The 22837-nt window shown below is 56.0% G+C and overlaps 1 protein-coding gene across 6 annotated transcripts in view; it reads left to right on the top strand.

The window, feature by feature from the left end:
- COL27A1 (collagen type XXVII alpha 1 chain) overlaps nucleotides 1–22837 on the top strand; it is a 140401-nt gene that overhangs the window by 73785 nt on the left and 43779 nt on the right. For 5 of the 6 annotated variants that reach the window (XM_047829185.1, XM_047829186.1, XM_047829183.1 and 2 more), the window contains 10 exons: nucleotides 559–612; nucleotides 3815–3868; nucleotides 4021–4074; nucleotides 5719–5763; nucleotides 7215–7268; nucleotides 8943–8987; nucleotides 13536–13589; nucleotides 15410–15463; nucleotides 15702–15755; nucleotides 19830–19883. In XM_047829185.1, the coding sequence (XP_047685141.1) occupies nucleotides 559–612; nucleotides 3815–3868; nucleotides 4021–4074; nucleotides 5719–5763; nucleotides 7215–7268; nucleotides 8943–8987; nucleotides 13536–13589; nucleotides 15410–15463; nucleotides 15702–15755; nucleotides 19830–19883 (522 nt within the window). The remainder of the gene's footprint in view (nucleotides 1–558; nucleotides 613–3814; nucleotides 3869–4020; nucleotides 4075–5718; nucleotides 5764–7214; nucleotides 7269–8942; nucleotides 8988–13535; nucleotides 13590–15409; nucleotides 15464–15701; nucleotides 15756–19829; nucleotides 19884–22837) is intronic. The other variant, XM_047829187.1, reaches the window with a different exon arrangement.

Genomic DNA, 22837 nt, shown 5'->3' with positions numbered 1-22837 from the left:
CCCCAAACCTCACCCTCTCCAAACAGTCATGCAACATGGCCAGGGGTGGTCACATCCTGGACCTCGTTTCCTCCTGCAGCAGCTCTGGGAGACGAGCAGAGCAAGACAGCAATGAGATTCACCCATTTTACAGATGAGGACGCTGAAGCCCAGAGAGGCAGGAACTCACCCAGCGTCGTACATAGGCCGCAGTCAATGTCGAGTTCTGGGGAGAATCAGAATCTGGGGCTCCCAAGCCTTGAAAACAGTAGTAGCATGAATATCAGCAGTGGGTGTCATGTGTTTGTTGAATGTTACTATGTATCAGACCCTTCCCATACAATAGTTCTTTAAAGAGTGAAACTGAGGTTCTGCAAGATGAAGTGTCTTGCCCAGGGTCCCATGTCTGTAAGTGTAGGAGGCGGGGCTTCAACACTAGCTCCTATCAGTCTAGGCAGATTTCATTCATATGCTCCTGAGCTTTTCCAACTACCCACAGCCTGGGGGGTAACACAAGGGATGGTGGCAAGTGGGCCCTCACTTACCCCTGCGTCCCCCGCCATCTCTTCTCTTCCACAGGGCAAAGTTGGAGACAAGGGATCCCTTGGGTTTCCTGGGCCTCCTGGCCCCGAGGTATGTGATGCCATATTGCTGTGTCTGGCTACAGCTGGGACTGAGTGTTGTCCTTGGGAAACTGAGATACGGAAATCAGGGGGTGGGTGGAGCTAACCTGAGGACACACAGCAAACGGGAGATGGGGGCTGAGAATAGAAGTTCTGAGATCAGAGATCTTTCCTTTTCTGACTCTGTGCCCCTGGCAGCTCTCGCTGGCAGTGGGACGGAAGCTGGCCTCAGAGACTCTGCCTAGCTCTGTGGCCACCTTTAGAGTTTCCAGAAAAAACATCAGGAAAGCCCTCTGAACTCGGTCCTGCACCTTTAACAGGAGCTCCTGCATTCTCGAGCCTGAGCCCTGGAACCCTTCCAACCACCCACACTCCCCCTGGAAATGGTTCAAGGCTCAGCACTTCCAGGAATGGGGAGCAAGAAGCAATGATAAAATTCTGGGGTTTGAATGGAGAATGAGAAATCATGAAGGATCATCTAGCAATTAATATAACTTGCCTTAGGTAGGTAGAGCCCCGAGAGGTTCTGGCACATGTGAAAATCCACACGAGTCCGCTAACCGTCTATCAGCTAGCGCCCACATGTCACGTATGACAGGCTGAGGCATATAATGGCTGAGCTTTTCCACTGGCCCCTCCGACTGGGACCATCTCTGGAGAATGGGGTGCTCTGTGCCAGGGCTGCTGTCTGTCTGGGGTCCTCAGCACCCAGGTCCTTCAGGGAGTCTAGGGGGCAACCCCAGCCAGCCCCCACCCCCCCCCCCCGCCATGTATACACACACACACACACACACACACACACACACTCCCTGGCCTCTGACCTTGCTCGTTCACAAGATCTCAGAGGCAAAACTCTCTGTCTGCTGAGCTCCCCAGACCCTTCCAAAGATCACTCCTGGTATCGCCCAGATAGATGAGGGATGGTTTCCTGAAAGTTCTGACTTCCCACTGTGTTGACTTTGGCTGTGACACAGTCCCAGCTCTAGACGAATGGAGTTGGCCTGTCCTCCGTGGCCTCGATTCCTTACCCTGGCCACTGAGGAAGAAGACTGTGCTAGCGGTCTGGCTTTGCCAGCAGGCTGGCCGCTGGGGGTGGGGCGCATGTCGCCTCGTGTGCTTTGGGCACCTCCTCATGCCAGCAGGCTGCGTAGTGTCTTTGGGATAAGAACATGCTGAATTGCCACCACAACCATGTGAGGGAGGCATTACCTGCCACCATGTCCCAGATAAGGAAACTGAATCACTGGGTAGTGGAGTGACTTCCTCAGGGTCACTGCTACTTGTAGCCAATAAGGTCTGCTTTGGTTCTCTCCTGGGTCCCCGGGCAGATCCGGGGTCCGCCTCTCCCATCTTTGGGTCCTGTTTGGATTGGCTAACTCGGTGTCCAGAAGATGGCTCTGCACAGCTGGAGACAGAAGCTGATGAGCGTGTCAGCGCCTTCCTGGGTCTCTGCTCCTTCTGAGACCATGGGCAGGAGGGGGGGGCGGTGCCCTTTGACTCTGCAGCCCTCGCTGAATTCGCTTGTTCACTCATCAGTGTGTCTGATCTGTGTGAGTGCCAGAATTTGATCAGCATCCTGACATCCGGGTTCTCCCTAGAGATAGGCCCACTCCAGGCAGGACACGGGACCCCAAATCCTTTTAGATACGGATTTTTATTGAGTGCTCAGCGGGTGGCCAGGCACTGGAGTAAGTGCTTTGTGCTATCCACTTCAAGCCTCAGAATGGCCCTGTAAGGTGATGTAGTCACCACTTTACAGATGAGCAAGCCAAGGCCCAGAGGTGCTCAGGAACCAGCCTGGGATCACACAGTCAGTCGGTGGCAAAACAAGTTTTTGAGGCTCTCAGTTTATTTTTTTTTTTTTAATTTTTTTTAACGTTTGTTTACTTTTGAGACAGAGAGAGACAGAGCATGAACGGGGGAGGGTCAGAGAGAGAGAGGGAGATGCAGAATGTGAAGCAGGCTCCAGGCTCTGAGCTGTCAGCACAGAGCCCAACGCGGGGCTTGAACTCATGAGCCGTGAGATCATGACCTGAGCCGAAGTCGGACGCTTAACCGACTGAGCCACCCAGGTGCCCCGAGGCTCTCAGTTTAAAGAAAAAGATGTGGTGCTTTGACTTCCTGTGACCAAAAGTCAGAGAAGAAGAAGAAGAAGAAAAAAAAAAAACACTTATGAAGACAACATGGGAGGAGGCATTTTGATCCCAGGGATTTATACAAGAAGCTTTTGGTTTCTAGTTGTCAGGAAACTTAGGGGGTAGTTGGGGCTGCCCTAAAAGTGAATGCGGTGCTAGGATGAATTAGCAGAGGTATTACACTGAAAACAAGGAAGGGGATTTCCCATGCTGGCCTCTGCTGGTCTATTCATACCCAGAGAAGCATCGGCATCCTAGTGATTGCCAACAATGGAAGCTGACCACTTGGAGGTGGCAAGACTGAGGGGCCCAGGGCCCCTGACTAGAAACCATCGAGGGAGCAGCAAAGGGTAGGCCTGTGAGGAGGGAATAACTGGTCTCTGAATTGTGCGAAGACCACTGTGGGGAGAAGAACTCCCTTGTGCTTTGTGGGGTCCTAAGGGGCGGTATGACGTTGTCAAGGGGAAAAGGAGGGGGTTCTGCTCCATATCAGGAAGAAGCCTCCATTGCACGGTGATCCATTCATTGGGAACCGGCTTGGTCTGGGAGCAGTGAGCCCTCATTGGTGACAGGGAGCAGAGCCCAACACAGCTGGCCAGGACGGAGGGGGGATTTCAGCTCTGGATAGGAGGAGATGAGCTTATTTAGATCAGCATTTCCCAGTCCCTTCAAAGTCGCCGCAAACCCAGAACATAATCGTGTCTGCAGGATCACCGCGAAGGATGACGTTTGTCAAAGCTGAGGGTGGCTAGCTAAGGCACTCTGGCTGCCGCGGGCCCAGGACTTGGGAAATTCTGGCTCAGACAACCTTGTGGGCTCTGGGAGCTTTTTCCAGTGCTAAGTATTCTCTTGCATTGTCTTATTTAATTTTCTCAGCAACTACCTGAGATGTATGGGCTGTTCCCGAGATACCTGTGTGAGAAGAGAGGACCGCAGGGTCAAGGTGGTTAACTGAGCTGCCCAGGGTCACATCCCACGCAGGAAGGGATGGAGACCCGGGTCAGTGTCCCTCCAAGACCTATACTCTTAGCACTTCCCTTCACCTATGGGTGACCCCTGCTCTCTGTTTGCCCTCAGGGGTTCCCCGGAGACATCGGCCCCCCTGGGGACAACGGCCCAGAAGGCATGAAGGTGAGTCCCTGCCTAGGGCAGCCCCAGTCTCTGCGGAAACCCCAGGCCTCCAGGGCTGGCTCCCTGGCTTGGAATCGTTGGGGGGTCTCACCAGCCTCTGCTGGATGTGGGGGTGTCGCCTCTGAGACAGCTTTTTGTTCCCTTCTCACCAGGGTAAGCCTGGAGCTCGAGGCCTGCCGGGACCCCGTGGGCAGCTGGGGCCCGAGGTGAGACTGTCTGCCCCCTGCCCCCTGCCCGTCCCCTGCAGCCCTGCCTGCTCCATCCTGGGTCCTGGAGGCCTCAACCAGGGCAAAACCCTGGGCTGCCCCAGACTTGCCCTCCAGCTCATCCTTTCCAGTCCTGCCCCATGACCCTGCCAAGGTCGTTCTCTGACCTGGCCTGGCTGGCAGGTCACTCTCTCCCTCCATGGCATCCCCATTGCCCCGGGGTTTTCTCTCTGGAGGCCACCGCCTCTGCTCCCACCTGCAGCACAGCTTACCGGGGCGTTGCGGGGCGGGGGTGGGTAGAGTAGAAATTATCAGCTCCATTTTACAGGTGAGACCCTGACACTCAGGGTGGAGGCACTGTGTTGGGTCCCATGGTCAATGGTAGGCAGGGTCAGGATTCAAAGCCACGTCTGCTTGAGCCCAAAACCCATGACAGAGACCCTGTGCTATTAACTCCGTGTTCCTGGGAGCTGCCTGGGGGGCATCCCCAGAGAATTCTATGACTTGCAGCGCTGGTGAAGGACAGAGAGGAGATTGGCTTATTTCCTCATTCATGCTGAAGGGGTGAGACGTTCTCTGTGGGTGGGCCTGTTGGGCACCCCGTGGGCTGGCCCCAGGTTTTCTCTGCACACGAGGCCCCCCACCACCCACCTGGGCTCAGGCTCCAAGGCTCCCATGACACACAGCCCTGGGTGAGGGTACAGGAGGCCCCGACTTGCCACAACCACAGGCACGCATCCAGCTGACATGGATCCCTTCACAGGCTGGTTCTGGGTCTGGCGGGGTCCCAGCGCTGGCTCCGGGAGCTGCCACGTGGAGCTGTTTTCCTGGAAACCGGGTGTGGGGGGGGAAGCTCCGGAGGGGGCCTCTTGGTCAGGCCTGCCATGCCAGAGAGACCAGCTTGGAGGCTTCCCCTAGCCTGCGGGAGGGCCAGGAGTAGAAAGGGAGGGCAGGGGAGGGGCGCCAGCTACGTGCCTCTGTCTACACCCACGTGACCACTAAAGAGACTGCCACCTGCTCACATCTTCATGGATTCATTCATCCACTCCCGCATTCATTCACTTCTTCATCTCCTCCCTCTCTCATGCCCCTGTCCCCACCTTCACTCACCACACGTCCATGAGACGCTGCACACCTATCTTGAGTGGTGTTTGTGACGGTGTAGGGGATGGGGCCTCAGGAAGGAATAAGAGATCATCACTGTCCTCCAGCAACTCAACTTAGGCTAATCATCATACTTTAGGATGATCCTCTCCATTCTGCACCATTCTACAGGGGAAACTGAGGCATGGTGAGGCTAAGGTTTGCCTTATCAGAATCAATGGCAGAGCTCAGGATAGGGCTCATATCTTTGAGCTGCAGCCTGGGGCTCTGTATCCACAGCATATGAAAGGGTTTGACTTTCGGCCCAGCACTGTTGCGAACCTGGGCCTGTCACATTCAGATGACATGGGAGGTCCCATTCATGCAGATGTCCTTGTGTGGCCTGAGAGGGGGCCCAGCAGGGGGACCAGAGGTACCCTTTCTCTTGGTCCAGGAAGGCTCTCCTCTGTCCATCCCTTTCCCTCCTTACAGGTCAAGTTCTCTGAGAGTCTCACTGGATTAATTTCTCTTTTTTTCCTCTCTTGTGTCTCCCAACTCTAGGGAGATGAGGGACCCATGGGGCCACCCGGGGCCCCTGGCTTAGAGGTGAGTGTCGCTGGCCCCCAGGGGAGGTGGGATTTGTCAGCGCCGAGCGAGCTGTGTGCAGACAGATGACATCTGGGTGGTGCTGTGCAGAGAGGTCATCAGAGGGAGCCTTGGGCCAGCCAGAGAGGGGACTAGAACAGACACCAAAGAAGAGAGACAAGAGACAGGAAGCTGGCCGGCCGTGGTGGCCCGGCTGCCATGTGCTGGGCTTTGTCTCTACTCTCCTACATTTGATTCTCCATGAGAGTGGCATTGCTGGTCTGGGTATCATCCGAGGCCATCGGGCTCAGAGTGAGGGGTTGGCCCCGTGTCTCAGTCTAGAACCTAACCTTGCAAGCATCCCGCCCGACTGCTCAGCCCCAGGTGGCCTCTCACAGGGTCCACCCCAGCTGACTGTGTAAACCAGCAGTGTGTGCATGCTTTGGTCCTGGGGCCTGATTACCCTCTCAAACAAACAATCAGGGACCCTGAACGCTTTTCTTTGTGTGCGTTCCACCTATTGATATTAGTAATTAAAACTGAAAACTTTTCGGGCGCCTGGGTGGCGCAGACGGTTAAGCGTCCGACTTCAGCCAGGTCACGATCTCGCGGTCCGTGAGTTCGAGCCCCGCGTCAGGCTCTGGGCTGATGGCTCGGAGCCTGGAGCCTGTTTCCGATTCTGTGTCTCCCTCTCTCTCTGCCCCTCCCCCGTTCATGCTCTGTTCTCTCTCTGTCCCAAAAATTAAAAAAAAAAACAAACAAAAAAAAAAACTGAAAACTTTTCAATGTATTTATTCATTTGACGGAATAATAAACCCATTTCATGTTAACAAAAATAATAGTTCTATAAACAAGACAAAACAAAACAACCCAACCAGCTATATTTTCCAAAGCAAAATGATCTAATGAAAAGAGTGGCATTGTTTTACCATTTTTGCAAATCTCTTTAATGTCGGGTTTAATAGAAGTCGGCTGGGTTCTCCCATCTGCTTCTGCATTCAATCTGTTCCTGCTACCACATGTCATGTCGCCTCTGGAAAAGTCCGCTCACACTCAGGAGGAGAGAGACACAGTAAACAGTGTCTTGGCATTATTACGAACCATAGTTCTGAGGTCATCAGTCCCTTGAAAGGGCCCCAGGGACCACAGGGATCCCCAGACCACATTTTGAAAACCACTGGTATAAACTCTCCATTCCTCTGGGCCCTTTATCTTCTGTGCCCTCCTCCCTTTTCCTCATTCCCTGAAAGCGGGTTTCAACATCCCCATTTACAAACAGGACAGGCCTGGGAGGGGAGACTTCCTTGAGGTCACACAGGTGCAGACCCCTCCCTGCATCTCCAGTATAGATAGCCTGGTGCCCCCGGGGCTCCAATTCCCTCCGCCCCGCATTGTGACCCTCTCCTGCACCAGGGCTGGGACCCCAGCAAGGCTGCCTCTGCCCCCCACTCACTCACCTCTCTCTGTTGCAGGGCCAGCCTGGCAGAAAGGGGTTTCCTGGTAGGCCCGGCCCGGATGGCATGAAGGTGAGGAGTCCTGGAGGTGACTGGGCTTGGTGGGTTGAGGGGGACACCGGGGAACAGAAGAAAAGGCGAGCCAGCCAATGAGGGCCCCAGGAAGGACCCCAAATCCCACGGGCAGTTGTGGAAAGGAGGGCGATGGTCCCCATTATCACAACATATTGGTACCAGAGAGGAATAAATGACCATAACCTGAATGTCCAACAGCAGAGTAGTGTTCAAGTACCGGGATACGATGCGGCCACGAAAGGTGGTGTAGTGGAAAAGTTCACCGGATGGGAAATGCCCGTGCGCGTGGACGTGGTGGAGGCAGGAAGCAGGTTACGGATGGAAGGTTAGGTAGGCCCCGGTCTGTGGTGGGGGCTGATTGTACCGTGTTCCCGGGGGCCCGGAGCAGAGGCTGCAGTGTGGACGGGGGCTCTCTCTGGGTGGTGAGAGTATAGGACGTTTCCGTCTCCTTCTGTGGGCCTCTAGGTTTTCCCCATCCTGTGCAGTAAATATGTATTATATTCGTTAACAGGTTTTTGGGGTTTTTTTAATTGTCATAAAAGAACCGGCCTGCGTAGGAGGGTGATGACCCCGGCACACGGGCCCATGGGCAGCCTCCCTCACGGGCTTTCCCAGGACTCCCCTTGGGGGTCATGTTGGGCCACGTTTGCAGCTGGGCCGACTCACCAGGGTTAGGGCAGAGCCAGGGTAGCTCAGGTCATCCGTGTCCCCCTCCACTCGGGGAACATGGCCCGTGTGTCTGGCCCCTCTGGTCCTCGTGGGCGTGAGGCCTGGGGCAGGAGCTGGAGGGGAGGACGAGGCACAAACCCGATGGCGGTGAGCCGCGTTCATTTGTGAGCCAAACTCCTGGCTAGTCCGAGCCCTCGTCCTGCCCTCTGAGGTCTGGGTCTGTCTCCCTCAGATACCAGCTGGGTTTCTGTGGTGGGAGCAGTGACACAGTCTGGCTGGATTTATCCCACGGGTCTGCTCGCCTCTCTGCAGCTCGCGCCGTGGGGAGACCAGGGCAGCCGTGGCTGCCGCAGGAACGGGAGCCACCCCAGCATGGGATAAAGCTGGCAGACAAGGCTCCAAGAGGCCACCAAGCGTGAGAGCTGGAAATAGCCTACAAGAAAAATGAGTCTGATTTCCCTTATTTATAGTTAGGGACGCTGAGCCCAGGGCAGGGACAAAACTCACCAGTCATTTTGTGAGCCGGGAGCAGAGCTCTGGTGGGTTAGCGTCTAGGGTGCAGGTGCCCCGACTCCCTAATTCCCTGCTCGCCCTGTGGTGGGGCAGCTTGATACAGTAGGAATGGGGATTTCAATCCGTCAGGCCAAAGTTTCCAATTCTAGCCCTACATCTAGCTTGCTGTGTGGCATTGAGCAGATTGCTTCGCCTCTCTGAGCTTCATTTGCCACCTCCACAACGTGCGGCAGGTTGATGAAGGGCCCAAATTAGATTCAGACATCAGGGCGCAAGTAATGGGTGGCTAGGGCCGTGTCTGGGACCAGAGGTTCTGTCCAAGTGTCCCATGTCCCCGCCATTTGAGATCTGTAAGGCCAGACGCTGGAGTTGAGGTTCCTACACTTCCCTACCGGTGGGGGCTAGGGCCAGTCAGCTGGGGTGTCCCCCAGGGGGACCTGGACCTCCCATCACCCATCCCAAGCCATCTCTCTCTTTGCTTCCTTGCAGGGAGAGCCGGGTGACCCTGGACGGCCAGGGCCAGTGGGTGAGCAGGTAAGTCAATACTGGTCTCTGAACACAATGACTCTCTTTATCGAAAACTCACTCTGTGCCAAGCCCTTTGGTGAATGCTCCACATGCACCTGCCTTTCGTCCCCCTGCCTAGCTCCTGGGGTCAGTTAGCTAGTCTCCCCTTTCCACTGATAATGGCCACTGACTCTCCGTGGGGGTGAAGTCCCCAAACAAGAAAGCCGTGAATCACAGTCCCATGGCCTAGCTCTGTGGATGTTTTTGGAGCGTCGGTCCCAAAGGGGTTACATGACTTTGCTCCCAGAATGCTAAAACTGGAAGAGCCTCCACTAATCGCCCGCTGTGCCCCATTTACAGATAGGAAAGCTGACAACCAGAACCAGAACCACCTGCTAGGGGCTCTTGGCCCAGGCAACCCTCACTTAGAAGGAAAGTGAAATTCAAGCCAGGGGCTCTGGGAGGCGGGGAAGTCAGGCGAGGTTCTGAAGAGGAGAGGGGGTCGCGAGTCGTCGTTAAAAAGGACGCTTGAGAATCACGACCTTCATTATTGAGGCCCAGGGTCCTCGGTGCTACAGAGAAGCAGCTGTGAGTTCTGGGAGAAGAGACCGCAGGGCCCCTCCTCTGTAGCCCGACACAGCCTGAAAGCCTAACCTCTGGGCTTGGACGGCAGGTCGAAAGGTAGCGATCTCCTCCACTGCCTTAAAGAAGCACCTCACCCCCTCAACTCTGCAAGGCGCCGGTTCAGGCCAGAAGAAAGAATGGCGTTGGGGACCCTGAAGAATCTCTCTGCTGAGAAACGCCATCAGTGGCGTGAGAGTCGTGCACGACGGGTTTCCTCACCAGGCCTGCAACATCTGTTGGGGGGAAGAAAGGAATTAAAGCAGGGGGTGGACTGGATTTTTGAAACCTTTCCAGTGTCATTCGAGCGCATTCTGTGGGAAGCCCGGGAGTTTGGAAGGGCTGTCACGGCCTGGATATATTTCCTGATTGGAAAAAAAAGGCAATGCGATCAGCAAATTTAATTTCACAGTTATGCTGATGGTAAGGGCCCTCGGGAAATAGATACTCAGAATCCTAGGATGTCGGAACACGGAGGGTCCTTGCACAGCACTCTGTCCTGGGGTCCTAATCTTTTTTGTGCCTTGGGCCCTTTGGCAGGCTGGTGAAGCCCATGGACCCCTGGTCAAGAATTAGAGTTTTTAAATGCACAAAAATGCAAAATGGAGGATTGCAAAGGCAATCGATTATATTGAAATGCGATTTATGAAGGTATGTTAAGTGCCATCTACTCACAGCCGTCCTTCTTTATGAACGCGTTGAATAATGAGATCCAGTAGCATGTCTAATAGCAAAGCCTCAATTTTGAACAGTGACAAGCCTTAGTGACACATTTTGAAATCTCTGCGACGGTGACTGCACTGTGACATGTAAATATCTGTGACAGTTACAGGTATCGTGGGTTTGTCGGCTATACTCAGATTTGAGGGAGATGCCCAATTTCAGCTAGAGAGCGGTGAAAATAAAAGTTGTAATTTTTTTTCCTAGTCAAGCTCGGGGACCCCCTGAATTCCATCCCCAGAGCCTTCCAGGAACCCCGGTTTAGCCCACGTTGGCCATCTGATTGACAAAGATGACTAGGCAAAGAAGTAGCGAAAGCTGGGGCCAGGCGGAGAAGGCGTCTGGCCTGGGGCAGCAACACGAAGGTCCCCTTGGATGGCGCAGTCCCTCGCTAGCCGCCTGGCTCGCTGGGACCATAGCAAGAGAGAGGGGCCTGTCTGAATTGTGAGACAGAGCTGGAGCCCTGTGGTGGGGGTGCCATGCCAGCTGTGCCCTCGGCCCCTCCCCCGTGTGGAAAGGGGCAGGTGTCTCCTGTTCATGGCAGAAGCAGAGGGTCCCCGTGAAGGGTTATAAGGTCCTCCTTAGGATCACAGTATCGGCCACACCGATTGGGCTCCTGCACCAGGCTCCGTACCAAACACCGTCGCCCCCACTGCCTGCGATTCCCTCCCCAACCCCAGGGCGGTAGATGTTAGTCTCCCCATTTCACGGATGAGGAAACTAAGGCTCTGAGAAGCGAGGCAGCTTGACAAGATCTCCCCCGGGGAAGTAGCACAAGTGTCAGAGCCAAGGTTGACACTCGGGGCCGCTGGGTTCCCAAGATCCGCCTTGGAGGGACTGGAAAAACTTTAGACCTCCTGACCCCTTGCTGTTCTGTAACAGCTACTAAGAGTGCAGATGGCTCAAGCCCTGTCCTAGGTGCTGGGGACACAAAGATGATCACAGGCATGGGCCTTCCCTTTAAGAAGCTCTCTCTGTCGGGGGAGAAGCCAGGCATGTAAACACTCCCTCCCTGAGATGTCTGTTCCAGTAGAGAACCCACAGCTGTCCTGTTCCCGGTTGCACGTCCCAGTGCCTGGCGAGGGAAAGGAAGGAGGGAGGGAGAAAAACTCCCATAAGCAGACAACAGCCCTTTTATCTGTAGACAGCGTGAGGACCAGGGCAGGCTCCTTCCCCAAATCGGGGACTCAGATCCTGCCCGTGCAGTGCCCGCTGTGGGTGACCGTCCACCCCTATGTCCTCACGCCAGCTGGAGAGGAGCCCGCGGTGCCCGCAGCGGTCAAAGCTGCTTCTCCACCCTGCCGCCCTCCACCAGGTGGAAGCCCTGGGCCCCTAGGGCTGGTTTCCTGGCCAGCTTCATCTCAACCCACAGACTGGGCCTGCCAGGATCTTCTGGGACACTGCCCCATGGGTGTCCTGGGGGCCGGAATGGGGAAGTGGGGCACTTGCTGTATGGCCCTTATTCATTAGGATCCTGTTTGGCTTCTTGTTTGAGGTTTATGACCCGCGTGCCTTCCAGGACCCAACAACTCATAAATTTAAAGTAGCTATGAAATTTCTGTTTCTCTGGGCCAGTCGGGCAGGGGCCTCTTAACAGAGCCGTTTTTATTCCCTTCTCTCGGCATCCTCTAAATGTCTGAGTGCTCCCTTGTGGGGCGCGCGGGCCTCCGTCTTAACCCTGTGCCCTTTTAAAATAAATTAGAACAGGACGGGAGGGAACTAAGGTTTATGGAGTGCCTACATGTGCCGTGCATTATCTCCAATACTCAGAACAACCCCGGGGAGACCGGGAAAGACCTTTTCCTAAAGCGCCCCCCTCTGCAGGTGATGAGGCTCTGAGAGGCTCTGTGACTTACCCAGGGTCCACAGACCTAAAGACTGGGTGACAATGACAGGAGAAGTGTCAGGTGTAGGGCCTGGCACTCTGTAAGTGCCGCCTGTTGTTAGTAATATTGCCGTCACCTTGAAAATAGTCTGATTTTTTTTTTAAAGTTAAGTCGTTGCAAAAGTCAAATACTTGGTTACTGTCTGTGATTTATTAGCCATGACCTCATACCTGGTGCTCACTCCTCTCGCCTCATACCTCAGCCCGGAAGGGTCTCTGAGCCCAGAGGACCAGGACCTCCGTTGTGCAGCAATGGTGTTGGGGTATGGGGGGGGGGGGGGGGCGCTGTGCCTTGCTCATGGCCACACGCTTTGGAGGCCCTGGGGTGGAGGCACAGGTACATGGGCCTTGGAGCCACACGGACCAGAGCTGAGTCCCAGGCTGCAGCCGCAAAACGTACATGGTGCGTGGCCAGACCTGAAAACGGTCTCTGAGACACAGCTCACCCTTTGGAACTGGGCACCATGTTTTCACTCTAGTTGATTGACAGGCTGGCCAGCTGATTCTCCCAGAAACTCTTGGCTGCAAACCTGAGTTCTTCCCAAGCCATTGTCCTACCTCTGAACTGCACAAGACCCCCTCCCCCCTCCCCAGCTCCGCTCAAATCTTCCTTAGCAGGGAAGAGTAGGGGGTCTGGACAAGGAAGTGTCTGCTTTCCTGGGTGGCTTCTCCAGGCTGTCCAGCTTCGCTGAGCGGTGCTTGTGTGTCTACTCAGGGCCAGCGAGGCCGGCAGCCACCTAGAAGAGCCTCTGGAACACAGAGGCAAGTTATCACCCAGTGGAGTTAAAAAAAAAAGCAAAAGGAACCGCAGCGTGAGTGTGTGTGTGCCCTTCAGAAAGGAGAGGAAGCCTTTCACAAGACAGTATAAAGGCCTCTACTTCCTATGTTTCAATCAAGACTTTTGGCGGAGGCTCTGACACTGTTTCCATCCTGGCTAGCGGGTTTGTTTCTCTCTTTGAAACAGCCCCAGAGCCCGGAAAGATGGGGACAGATTTCCCAGCACCGCTTAAGGGCCATCCCTGCCCGCCCCCCCCCCCCAAACGTGACCGCCTCCCATCCTGCTTCTGGCACAGGAAGAATGTGTGGAGCTCCCAGGGATGCTGGCAGCGGCCCCACTGCTTGGCTCCCGAATCAGAACCATCTGGTGGAGTGAGGGAAGTCAGGACAGTGCCTGGAGAGAGGCAGCTCTCCTCGGTGCCAGCCCCCACGCCTGCCTGCCGCATTACCAGGCACCGGGGAGGAGCCCCAAAGAGACGGGGAGATGTGGGCCAGCTGCCTCTGAAACTCAACACATCCTTGCATTCACGTTGCTGCCTCTTTTCTCTTGCTTTCGTGACTGTTTCTTCTAGGGACTGCTGGGATTCATTGGTCTGGTCGGGGAGCCGGGGATCATGGGAGAAAAGGTGAGTTGTGTTGGTGGGGGCAGCGGGGTAGAATATAGAAACAGATAGAACTCGTGGTTAAAATCTTAAAAATGATGAAGGGGCCAGTTGCCCTGAGGATTTCAGACTTGTTTCCCCTGTGGCTTCCCCTGGCTTCCCTAGCGTTCCACACCCTCAAAGAGCCATTGTCCCCTTTCCCAGCACCCCCTGGGGGCTCCGCCTGTCCTCCCGCAGGAGCAGCTAATGCACTTGCTGCAGGCCTGCCCGCCTGCTCACTGGCACAGCATAGGAGCGGGCGACAGAAGGGAGGTAAAGAGCCATCTTTTTGAAAAAGGGCACAGTTCCTTAGGCTGCCTTGTTAGTCCCCCGGCAGCTCTGTTTTACAGACCAGACAACCGAGACTCAGAGGGGGGAGGGGGTGGGGGGGAGGCTGACTCAATCAAGGTCGCCCAGGTAGGAAGTGACAAAGCTGGGATGTGAACCAGGTTCAGTGCCCGGGGCCTCACGTTAGCTCCCAGCTCACCAGCACCCTGTGGTTTCCAGTTTCCCACCACGGGCCCTGGAGGGTACCTGCTTTCCTTTTATGGGTTTGTCTGATCCCCAAGCTGGCCTTGCGGGGTGCCCGTATTATTCCCACTGATTGGATAGAGAAACTGAGGTCCAGAGAGAGGAAGCCTCTGCCCTACCACGACCACCTTCTCCTCCTCCTCTGTTTTCTCTTCTTCCTCTTCTCTTTTTAATTGATCTTTTCGTTTTGAAGTAATTATAGAGTCACAAGATGTTGCAAAAAGCAGTACAGAAGGCACCCTGTGCCCTCCCGTGGTCACATCTTGCACGACCATAGTGTGATATCAAACCAACTCTGGCCTTCCCCTGTTGCTCTAATGTTCCGTGTCCCTCCTCACCTACAAACCGTTGCCCGTGCCCCTCCCTCCTACTCCCACCCCTCCACCCTCTCTGCCTAGATCATGGTCTGTTCTCCTTCAGCTCCCTCGGGTCAAGCAGGTCTTCCCGAGGGGGGCCTCGGGGGGCACCCCCGAGCCCAGGTGCCTCAGATCCCCTGCTGAAGGGCCTTAGCACCGAGACCCACGCCCCCACTGCACTGCCGCTGGTTTGCATCTGCGTTGGTGATTTGTGTCCGTCTCCCCACGACACTCAGGGTCTCGCGGCCCATGAGCAAGGTCTGTCTGTGCTCCTCACCATTGCATCTTCTGGGGCTGGCGTGTCGCGCCAGGCCCGTAGAAGGCGTTCGGTAAATGTTGGCCGTCTGAGTAGATGCAAAACACAGGGCCTCACAAAAACAGCCAGGATGCAAAGCCAGAGCCCCTTTCGCCAGCAGCCTCTGTCTCCTTCACCCACCATCTCTGCCCAGTCTGTCTGGATGGATCAGGAGGAAGAGAGTTGCATCTCAGATGCCCCAGCATCTCATCTCTGTCCGGGCGAGGGAATGGGGAGAGTGAGAGCGCCTTCCCTTACCATCTCCACCTCAGCAGGCCCAGCCCAGGGGACGCCGTGCCCAATGAGGACCACATGACATGGGCCAGCATCACAGGGGACAGTGTCATTAGCTCATCCTTGCTCAGGATCACCCTTGCCCGAGGAAAGCCCTCTGTGTGGCATGCCACAGTGGATGCCGAGGCCTCCCAGGGCTTGCCGGGTTCCTGGCTTCTGCTGAGCGAAATCCCAGCGCCCCTTCGCCTGTCACCACCCTGGGTGATGCGACTCTAGACTTCAGACAAGTCCCTACCCCCTCCTTTTTGGCCTCTGGAAGGCCTCTGCACCTGCTCCGCAGAGATCCACCCCACAGCCATCACCTCCCTGAATTGCTGTCTCCATCACAGGGTGACCGGGGCATGATGGGACCCCCAGGCGCACCTGGACCCAAGGGATCGATGGTAAGGAGCAAGTGTGCACGCCTTGCCCTCTCCTATCACTGTCGTGGTGACAGTTCTGCTCTCGTCTGCCTGCTTCCGCATACCTTGGGCATTCAGAAAGACCCACCCCTTCCCCTTCCAAGAGGCCACCCTCATGGCCCTGGGCTGGGGCTGGGGCTGGGGCTGGGCCGCCGGGGGCGGAAGGAGGAAGGGCCACCTGCTTCAGCTGATTCCTTCTCTCCCATCTCTTTCTTGGCAGGGTCATCCTGGAACTCCCGGTGCAGTTGGGACCCCTGGAGAGCCCGGACCCCGGGTAAGCAAAGCCCTCGTGTTCCCTGAGTTCAAACCCACTGCCGAGTAATGGTGAGGAGTCCAGACAAAACCAGAGTCGGACGAAACCCGGGTTTGATTCCCAGCTCCATATTACCAGGGAAGATCGTTGAACTTCTCAGAACCTAAATTTTGCTCATCTGAAACACAGAGAAAATAATCGTGGTCATGATAGTGTCATCACATGAGTTAAATGAAACTGGGCAGCTAATGTTCATTATGTAGTGATGTTCCTTGCACGGGGTATCTTGGTCATTAACGCCATCATCGCTTTGTTCATTCACTCCAGAAATACCCTGTCACGTGTGCCTGAAGCCGCTCCAGGAGCGGGGGACAGCAGCCGTGAACAAGGCAGAAAACTGCTGTTGCCCATTAGGAGATTATATTCTGGCATTTGAGAGAGAGAACCCCATAAATAAGGGACACCTGTTATGGAGAAAGTAGGGGAGAAGATGAGAAATGCTGGGGACACATTGGATGAGGGTTAGAGCATGGAGGTGAGGACACGGGGAGCCTGGGCTTGTGATGATTGAGGGCCAGGGGTATTCCTGAGGATCCCGAGGCAGGGAGGAGTGGGAGAGGCAGGGTAGTCAGAGTAGGGGACCCCATCTGCTCTCCTGAAGGTGATGTTGGGGGTGGGGAGGGGTGGCTCTCATTCCGAGCCCTCAGAGTGTCTGTTCCCACTGTCTCTGCTGACGGAGGCTGGAGGCTGGGAGGGGCTCTCACTTCAGCCAAGGCTCGGGCTCAGAGCTGGGAGCCCACTCTGGGGAGGTGGAGGGGTGGGCTCAGGCAGGTAGAAAGGGTATGGGGGATGACGGAGACCAGCGCAGGCAAGATCCTGGGACAGGGCCAGGGACGATGAGTTCAGGCTGCCCAGGTCCCTCCAAAGGCCAGGCTGAGGGACTCCCTGGAATCTGATGAGGGAGGAAATGGGAGCCTTTGATGGCCTGAATCCGAGGGAAGCATGCACACACCAGTTCTCTGTGCCAATTAGGGAGGCAAAGCCAGCTTGGTTCCCAGACCCTTCTGTGCACCTACTATGTGCTGGGCCTTTGCTCAGCCCTGAAGGTGCAGGACTGGTATGAAACACATCTGCTTCTAAGATCCTGTCTAGTGGGGGTGCCAAGTAGAAATAGCCTCCTGCTCATTAACAGACCTTTACTGAGCACCTACTGTGTGCCAGGCGTCAGGGGGGTGCTGAGGAGGGATATGGAGGCACTACCCCAGGAACGAGAAGCCGGCACACAAGTAACCATAATCCCAAGACTGAGGTGCCATGCAGCAGGTGGCTCTGTGTGCCCCCTACAATCCTTCTCATGAGGTGGAAAACTCATAGTGCAGAGGTGGGATGAGAGCCAGCACTCTGGGCTCCTGATGGCATATCTTTCCCTGTTAATGGGGAGGAGGCAAACCACTTCTGGCCTGGGGCTGGAGGGGCTGGTTGGTGGCTGAAGATCCCAACTTGCAGTCTGAGGGTCCTAGCCCACCCAGCCGGAAGGCTGCTGTCCCATCTCTCTCCCCAGTGTTCACGGGACCCAGGTACGAGGGTCTAGCAGATGCTCCTAGAGACACAGTGACTGGGGACCATCAGTGTGGGAGGTGCCCAGGCTAGGGTCCATCAGCAAGTTAGAGCTCCTCTGCCCTTAGACCTCAGCCTCTCTGGGCCTCAGGCTCCCTATCTGTCCAGTGGGAGGAGGAGCCTGGAACAGAGTTGCTGAGGCAACATGGAAGGCCAGTGGGAGGTGGGAAAACAGGGATGTCCCAGCCAGCATACAGAGGGAAGGTGCTGGCCTCTGAATCCTCTACCTCCGTGGCTCCGCAGACCTCCTCCCCACTCTGTGTCCTCAGTGCTTCTAACTGTACTGGGGGACGGGGGTGGCTCAGACTGAGTGAAATCAGTCACATGCTGCTTTCAGACCCCAAGGTTGCCATTGATTCGCCATTGCTGCATATGGGGCTGGGTCACCTGGATCTCTTGGGGTCCTTCCCGGCCAGCCAGCTGCCCTAGTGCTATTGGGAAGCGGCATAGCACCGAGGTCCAGAAATCTGACTTCAGAATCAGACACATGTGAGTCAAATCCTGGCCACTTTCTAGCTGTGTGATTGTTGGCAATAGTCACGTCTTCTCTGTGCCTCAGTTTCCCCGTCCGTAAGCCAACATCGTACTACCTTCATGATGAGGTTGTTATGAGAAAGAAGTGGTAACAGTGCATGCTGTAATGCTCAGCAAATGATCTGCATATACTAAGTGCATAATGACTGGTAGTAATAAGAATTACTATTTATTAGATACGGTGATTACCACGATTATTAGTAAGACTTACTGTTAAGGTGACATTTCTGATGATACCGTTCACATCTGATGAGTATTTTCCCACTTTTCCAATCACATTAATACCCATGTCCTCCTACAGCCCATCGAGGTCAGCCCAGATCAGGACCTTCATTATGTGGGGGACTGGGGACAGGTTCCAGAACCTCGAGTTACTGCCCCCGCCCCCCCGACCGAGAGAGCCGATAGCTACCCTTTGCTGGGACTTCCCATGTCGTTTTGTCTTCCCAGCAACTCCGGGAGCTAGGGATTCTTCTTATCCCCATTTATAGATGATGAAACAGAGGCCCAAAAGGTGGAAATCACTTGCCAAGGTCACAGGATTAGGAAGTGGCAGGGCTGGGATTTGAACCTGGCTCTCTGGTGGAGCAGTCTGCTCCTTTAAGTCCTCTATTCTACTGCTTCAGAGTCAAGACTTGGCTCCTGAAATTTCCCAGTGACGCATTGCATGCCTGCTGCGGTCCAAGATCCTGCTGTAAAATGGCTCGTCCTCACCCAATCTTCCCATCTCCAGCCATCCCGGAGTCAGATCTGCTTTCTTATTGGGCCAAGCCTGGGTCCTCACCCCGCTTGCTCTGCTGACAAGGGGCAAGTTGGGACCCAGCCCCTCACATCAGCCCTTCGGCAGCAGCTGATGGAGGGTCTGTACCCCTCAAGGCCATGCGGAGGGACGAACGGGAACAGCAACTTTTTCCTGAGGCCCCAAATGGAGCTGGGCCTCTCCCTGGTATTTGCAGGGGGCCGAAGCCGCCTCTTCCTTGTGGAAGGAGCACGCCCCATCTGAGGCTCGCTGCTGAGCTGGGAGGCTCGTGGAGGGGTCCGGCTGGCCTGCTGTGCGTGAAGGCGCTGCTTGGTGTGTGCGGCCCGGGCCGGAACCCGGGGGAGAAATGAGGCAATGAGGCAGCCTCCTCCTCCTCCTTCCTGCCTCCTTCCACCCTCTGTCCTCGCCTGTTGTTAGATTGTTGGTGGGTCCTTCAGCAGGTCCCCACGTTCCTGTCATGGGTCTGCGCTGTGCCAGGTGCTGGAGAACAAAGGCAACTCTGTGTTTTCCTTCCCTCCCTCCCTGTCTCTCCCTTGCATCTCTCGTCATTCCTGCATCAAACCAGATAACCGGCGGCGGCTTCCCTGGGCCAGGCCCTGTCCCCTTCTCCCTGCCTCCCCCTCCCTCACCCCAGGGCTACGGTCTGGTTCTTCCCCCGTCCTTACCCCAGGGCTCTTTCTGCCCTGGTCAAAGCTTGCAGCTGATAGTCGGGGTCAGGGCGGGGGACAGATCACGGGGCTGCCATAGTCTCCTTGCTGATGGAGAGAGAAAAGGGGGAATGGGCATTTGAGGAAAACTTTGGTCAGGCATGGCATGGTAGCTTCTGGTTGTCGATTTTGAGATACAGGAGAAAATGGCTCATCCATCCAGGGAGGCTTCTTCTTACTCCAGGACTCCCAGGAAAGGTTAAGCCCCCTCCCCTCCCCCCCCACCCAACCGCATCAAGCCTAGGGCATTGACTCATACTCAGGGTTACGGCTTGTGGGCCACTTCTCCCAGTGGGACAGCTTTTCCCACTGGGCTGCATCCTTCTGTGCAGAGGCACTGGGCCTGCCCAGGGGCCGCTCCCAAGCACTGCCTATCTGAAGGCTGCGGCCAGGCTTCACCCCCATGCTCCTAGCCTTCCCTCTCGCCCCCTTGCTACCAGAAAGGGGGCTTCTCCAAACTCTTTCTCCTCCCCACAGGGTCCTCCAGGATCTCGAGGTCCACCAGGCATGAGGGGAGCAAAGGGACGCCGGGTAAGTAGGGCCCAGTCCCCGGGGGGCTGATGCTGGCAGGGGCCACCTGACAGAGAGGCTCCCTCCTGGTCCTTGCCCCCTGCCCAGCCCTGAGATTGGTGGTTTCCAGGCATCACACGGGGTTCCAGGCTCATCCTGGGCCTGAGTGTTGGCCTGGGACCCCCTTTCCAGCCATCTCTTCCAGCCCATTTCTGAGCTCCAGGCCTCGCCATCCAGTGGGTACAGGCCAGCTCTGTGGTACCTGTGTTTGTCCATCCATTCATTTAGTTGGTCATTCAACCGCCATTTATTTAGCACCGACTATGTGCCGGCCACTGTTGAAGGGTCTGTAGACACTGCAAAGAATGGGACAGGCATGACCCCTGCCTGCTCTCGTGTGGCTCAATCCCGTAGGTCAAAGAGATTGTATAGGGTCATTGGCACATAGCGCAGGGTCATTGGCACATTGATGGTGATGATGCACAGGCAGCTTGGGAGCCTGGAAAGGGTTTCAGAGAAGGCTTCGGGAGAGGAAGACAGCTGAGCTGATGCCAGGTTCTGGGCAATGGACCGCCCTAAGGTGAGAGAAGGTGTGGCATGCTTCGGGGTCTCCAGTGGTTCAGCAGAGGGGCAGGCGAGAGGGATGAGACGAAGAATTAGCAGGTGCCAAGCCTGCGAACAGCACAGCGAAGGCTGCGGGCTTCTTTCCAAGGGCAGTGGGGAGCCACAGGGGATTTTAAGCAAGGGCTGGCCTGAGCACAGTGGCCCGAGGTAATAATCACTAGTACTTACTGTGTGTCAGGTACTGTCACATGTTTCACTCATTTACTCTTCAACACTACTCTATAAAGAAGGTGCTATTCTTATTTCTGTTTTATAGACGAGGAAACTGAGGCACAGAGGGGTTAAGTCCCTCGTCTCAGGTTGCACAGTTAGAAAGTGGCAGAGCTGGGATGGGGACCCAGGGAACCTGGCTCTTTGGCATACTGAACGTAGTCTCATTTTCAGTCATGCAGGGAGGGCTGATGCAGTGGTTTTCTGCCCCCAACTGGTGTCCGGGTGCTGGGCCAGGCAGCCTTGTAGGAGGGAAACGCCAAGGCACAGGTAGAGCCGGCAGCCGAGGCCTGATATCCAAGCTCCATACGGGGGATCTGTGATCAGTCTCCTCTTGGCTGAATTTCAAGTGGTTTTAAATTTTCCCCCAAACCAGATGGCCTGAACAGTCAGCCAGGGAGAGGGGGGATTAAGAGGCATTCCTCTGGCCCAGCAGGGCCCCTCCCAGTGCCATGTCCTGGGTCTCTGCAAGTGGACCCAGGCCTGCTGGCAGCCAGTTCCACCTTGACCCTGAGCATGTCACCCCCTGCCCCAGAAAGCCAGATTAGCTGGAGGGTTCAAGGTCCTCAACTCACAGCTTCCCCCCGCTGGCTTTACCTCCCCTTCCCAGCAGTGGCTTGAAGAATGTATCTCCTGCTTGAGGAAACCCAGGCTCCAAACCACATCAAAAGTCTCCAGGGCTGGGAGGGAAGCATCGGGAACATGAGCTCCTCCCCCCTGCTGGGTTTGGCAGGAATGCAAAACCTGTGGGAACAGCCCCTTGAGTCCCTGGCCTCATGGTCCACCTTTGGCCACTTCACAGAGGGGTAACTGAAGGATGGGGGGGGGGGGGAATCCTAGAGAGACGCATACTGTGCCTGCAGAAGAGCTCAATTCTGGACAGGCCTCCACAAAGCCACTGGCTTGCCGAGTGACCTTAGCAAGACCTGGCCACCCTCCGAGCCTCGGTTTCCCCATATGTGCCATGGGGAACGTAGAAGGCCCTGCCTGCGTCTCTGCCCATGTGCGGGAGGGGACGAGATGGGCCCTCAGGCCCTTGGCTCTTGGTAGAACTGCTGACAGGGTCTGGGTCCACAGGCCTCGGGGGCTCAGGGTCAGACAGGGGCAAGTCCCAGCCTTCCCAGTTATCAGTTCTGGAACCTCAGGCCTTGGTGGGTGACATGAGGAGGAAGTTGTAAGGACCCGGAGTATGAACGCACATCAGCTGGATGCCCATTTTTCCCACAGCCGCCAGTCACTCTTTATCAGTGTGGGAGTGAACTCCCCATCACAGGGGGATGTGGAGGTCGGGGTCTGCTCTGGGACAGGGTGCTGGAAAAGACGATGTCTAAAATCCCTGTTCGTTACCTGGGGGATTCCACAGTCTCCCTCCACCACCCACTTTGAGGGAGTCGTGAGGATTCTGAGGTTCAAGTGCCAGACATTAGACTCTGTTCCCATGAATGGGGCTTAGACTCCTTGAATCTTGGCTCTCCCTCTTTGACCCTGGGCAACTGACTCCTCTCTGGGCCTCTAGCTTTCCTCTGCAAAATGGGTGAACAAAACAGAACTAACCTCTCCAGAGGGCCCTGGGGTTAAATCCCTTTGCAGGCGCCTTGCGCGCGGTGAGCACCCGATAGGGCAGTGGTCGGGAGGCGCTGGGCGCCTGTTCGTTCCCTCCTGGCTGTCCATCCCTTTGTCACAAGAGCTGTAATTGGCCAGGTTTTCTGTCCCGGACTGCCCGAAGGGCAGCCTCGGCTCTGACTGCAAGCTTCCTCCTGGAGAGTGGCTACAAGAGGACAGACATGTGGTTCTGATGGAAAACCCAGGCCTGCCTCCAGCAGCGCTGGCTGGCCTGTGTTCACTTGGAGAAGGAGCGAGCAGGACTGGGGGGCCCTCGGGACACAGGATGAGCTACAGCGTGGCCCAGAGCAAGAGCTAGAGTGTGCGCCCATCCTGCTCTTCTCCCTGCCCTAGGGGGCCGGGGTGGGGGTGGGGGTGGCTGGGCCCCCTCCTCCCTCCAGGCAGCACCAGCTTCTCCCCGAGCTCCCTGGGGGCTCCCAAGGCATCGCCATCTCCCAGGTAACAGGGAATTTAGACATTGTCTTCTCCAGCATCCTGCTCGGGCCTTCACGGCTCCTGTAGGTCCTGACCTGCACACC

Source organism: Prionailurus viverrinus, chromosome D4 (genome assembly GCF_022837055.1).
Source record: "Prionailurus viverrinus isolate Anna chromosome D4, UM_Priviv_1.0, whole genome shotgun sequence".
Classification (NCBI taxonomy): domain Eukaryota; kingdom Metazoa; phylum Chordata; class Mammalia; order Carnivora; family Felidae; genus Prionailurus; species Prionailurus viverrinus.
The sequence above is the reverse complement of the archived record's forward strand: the minus strand, read 5'-3'. Positions and strand labels throughout refer to the sequence as shown.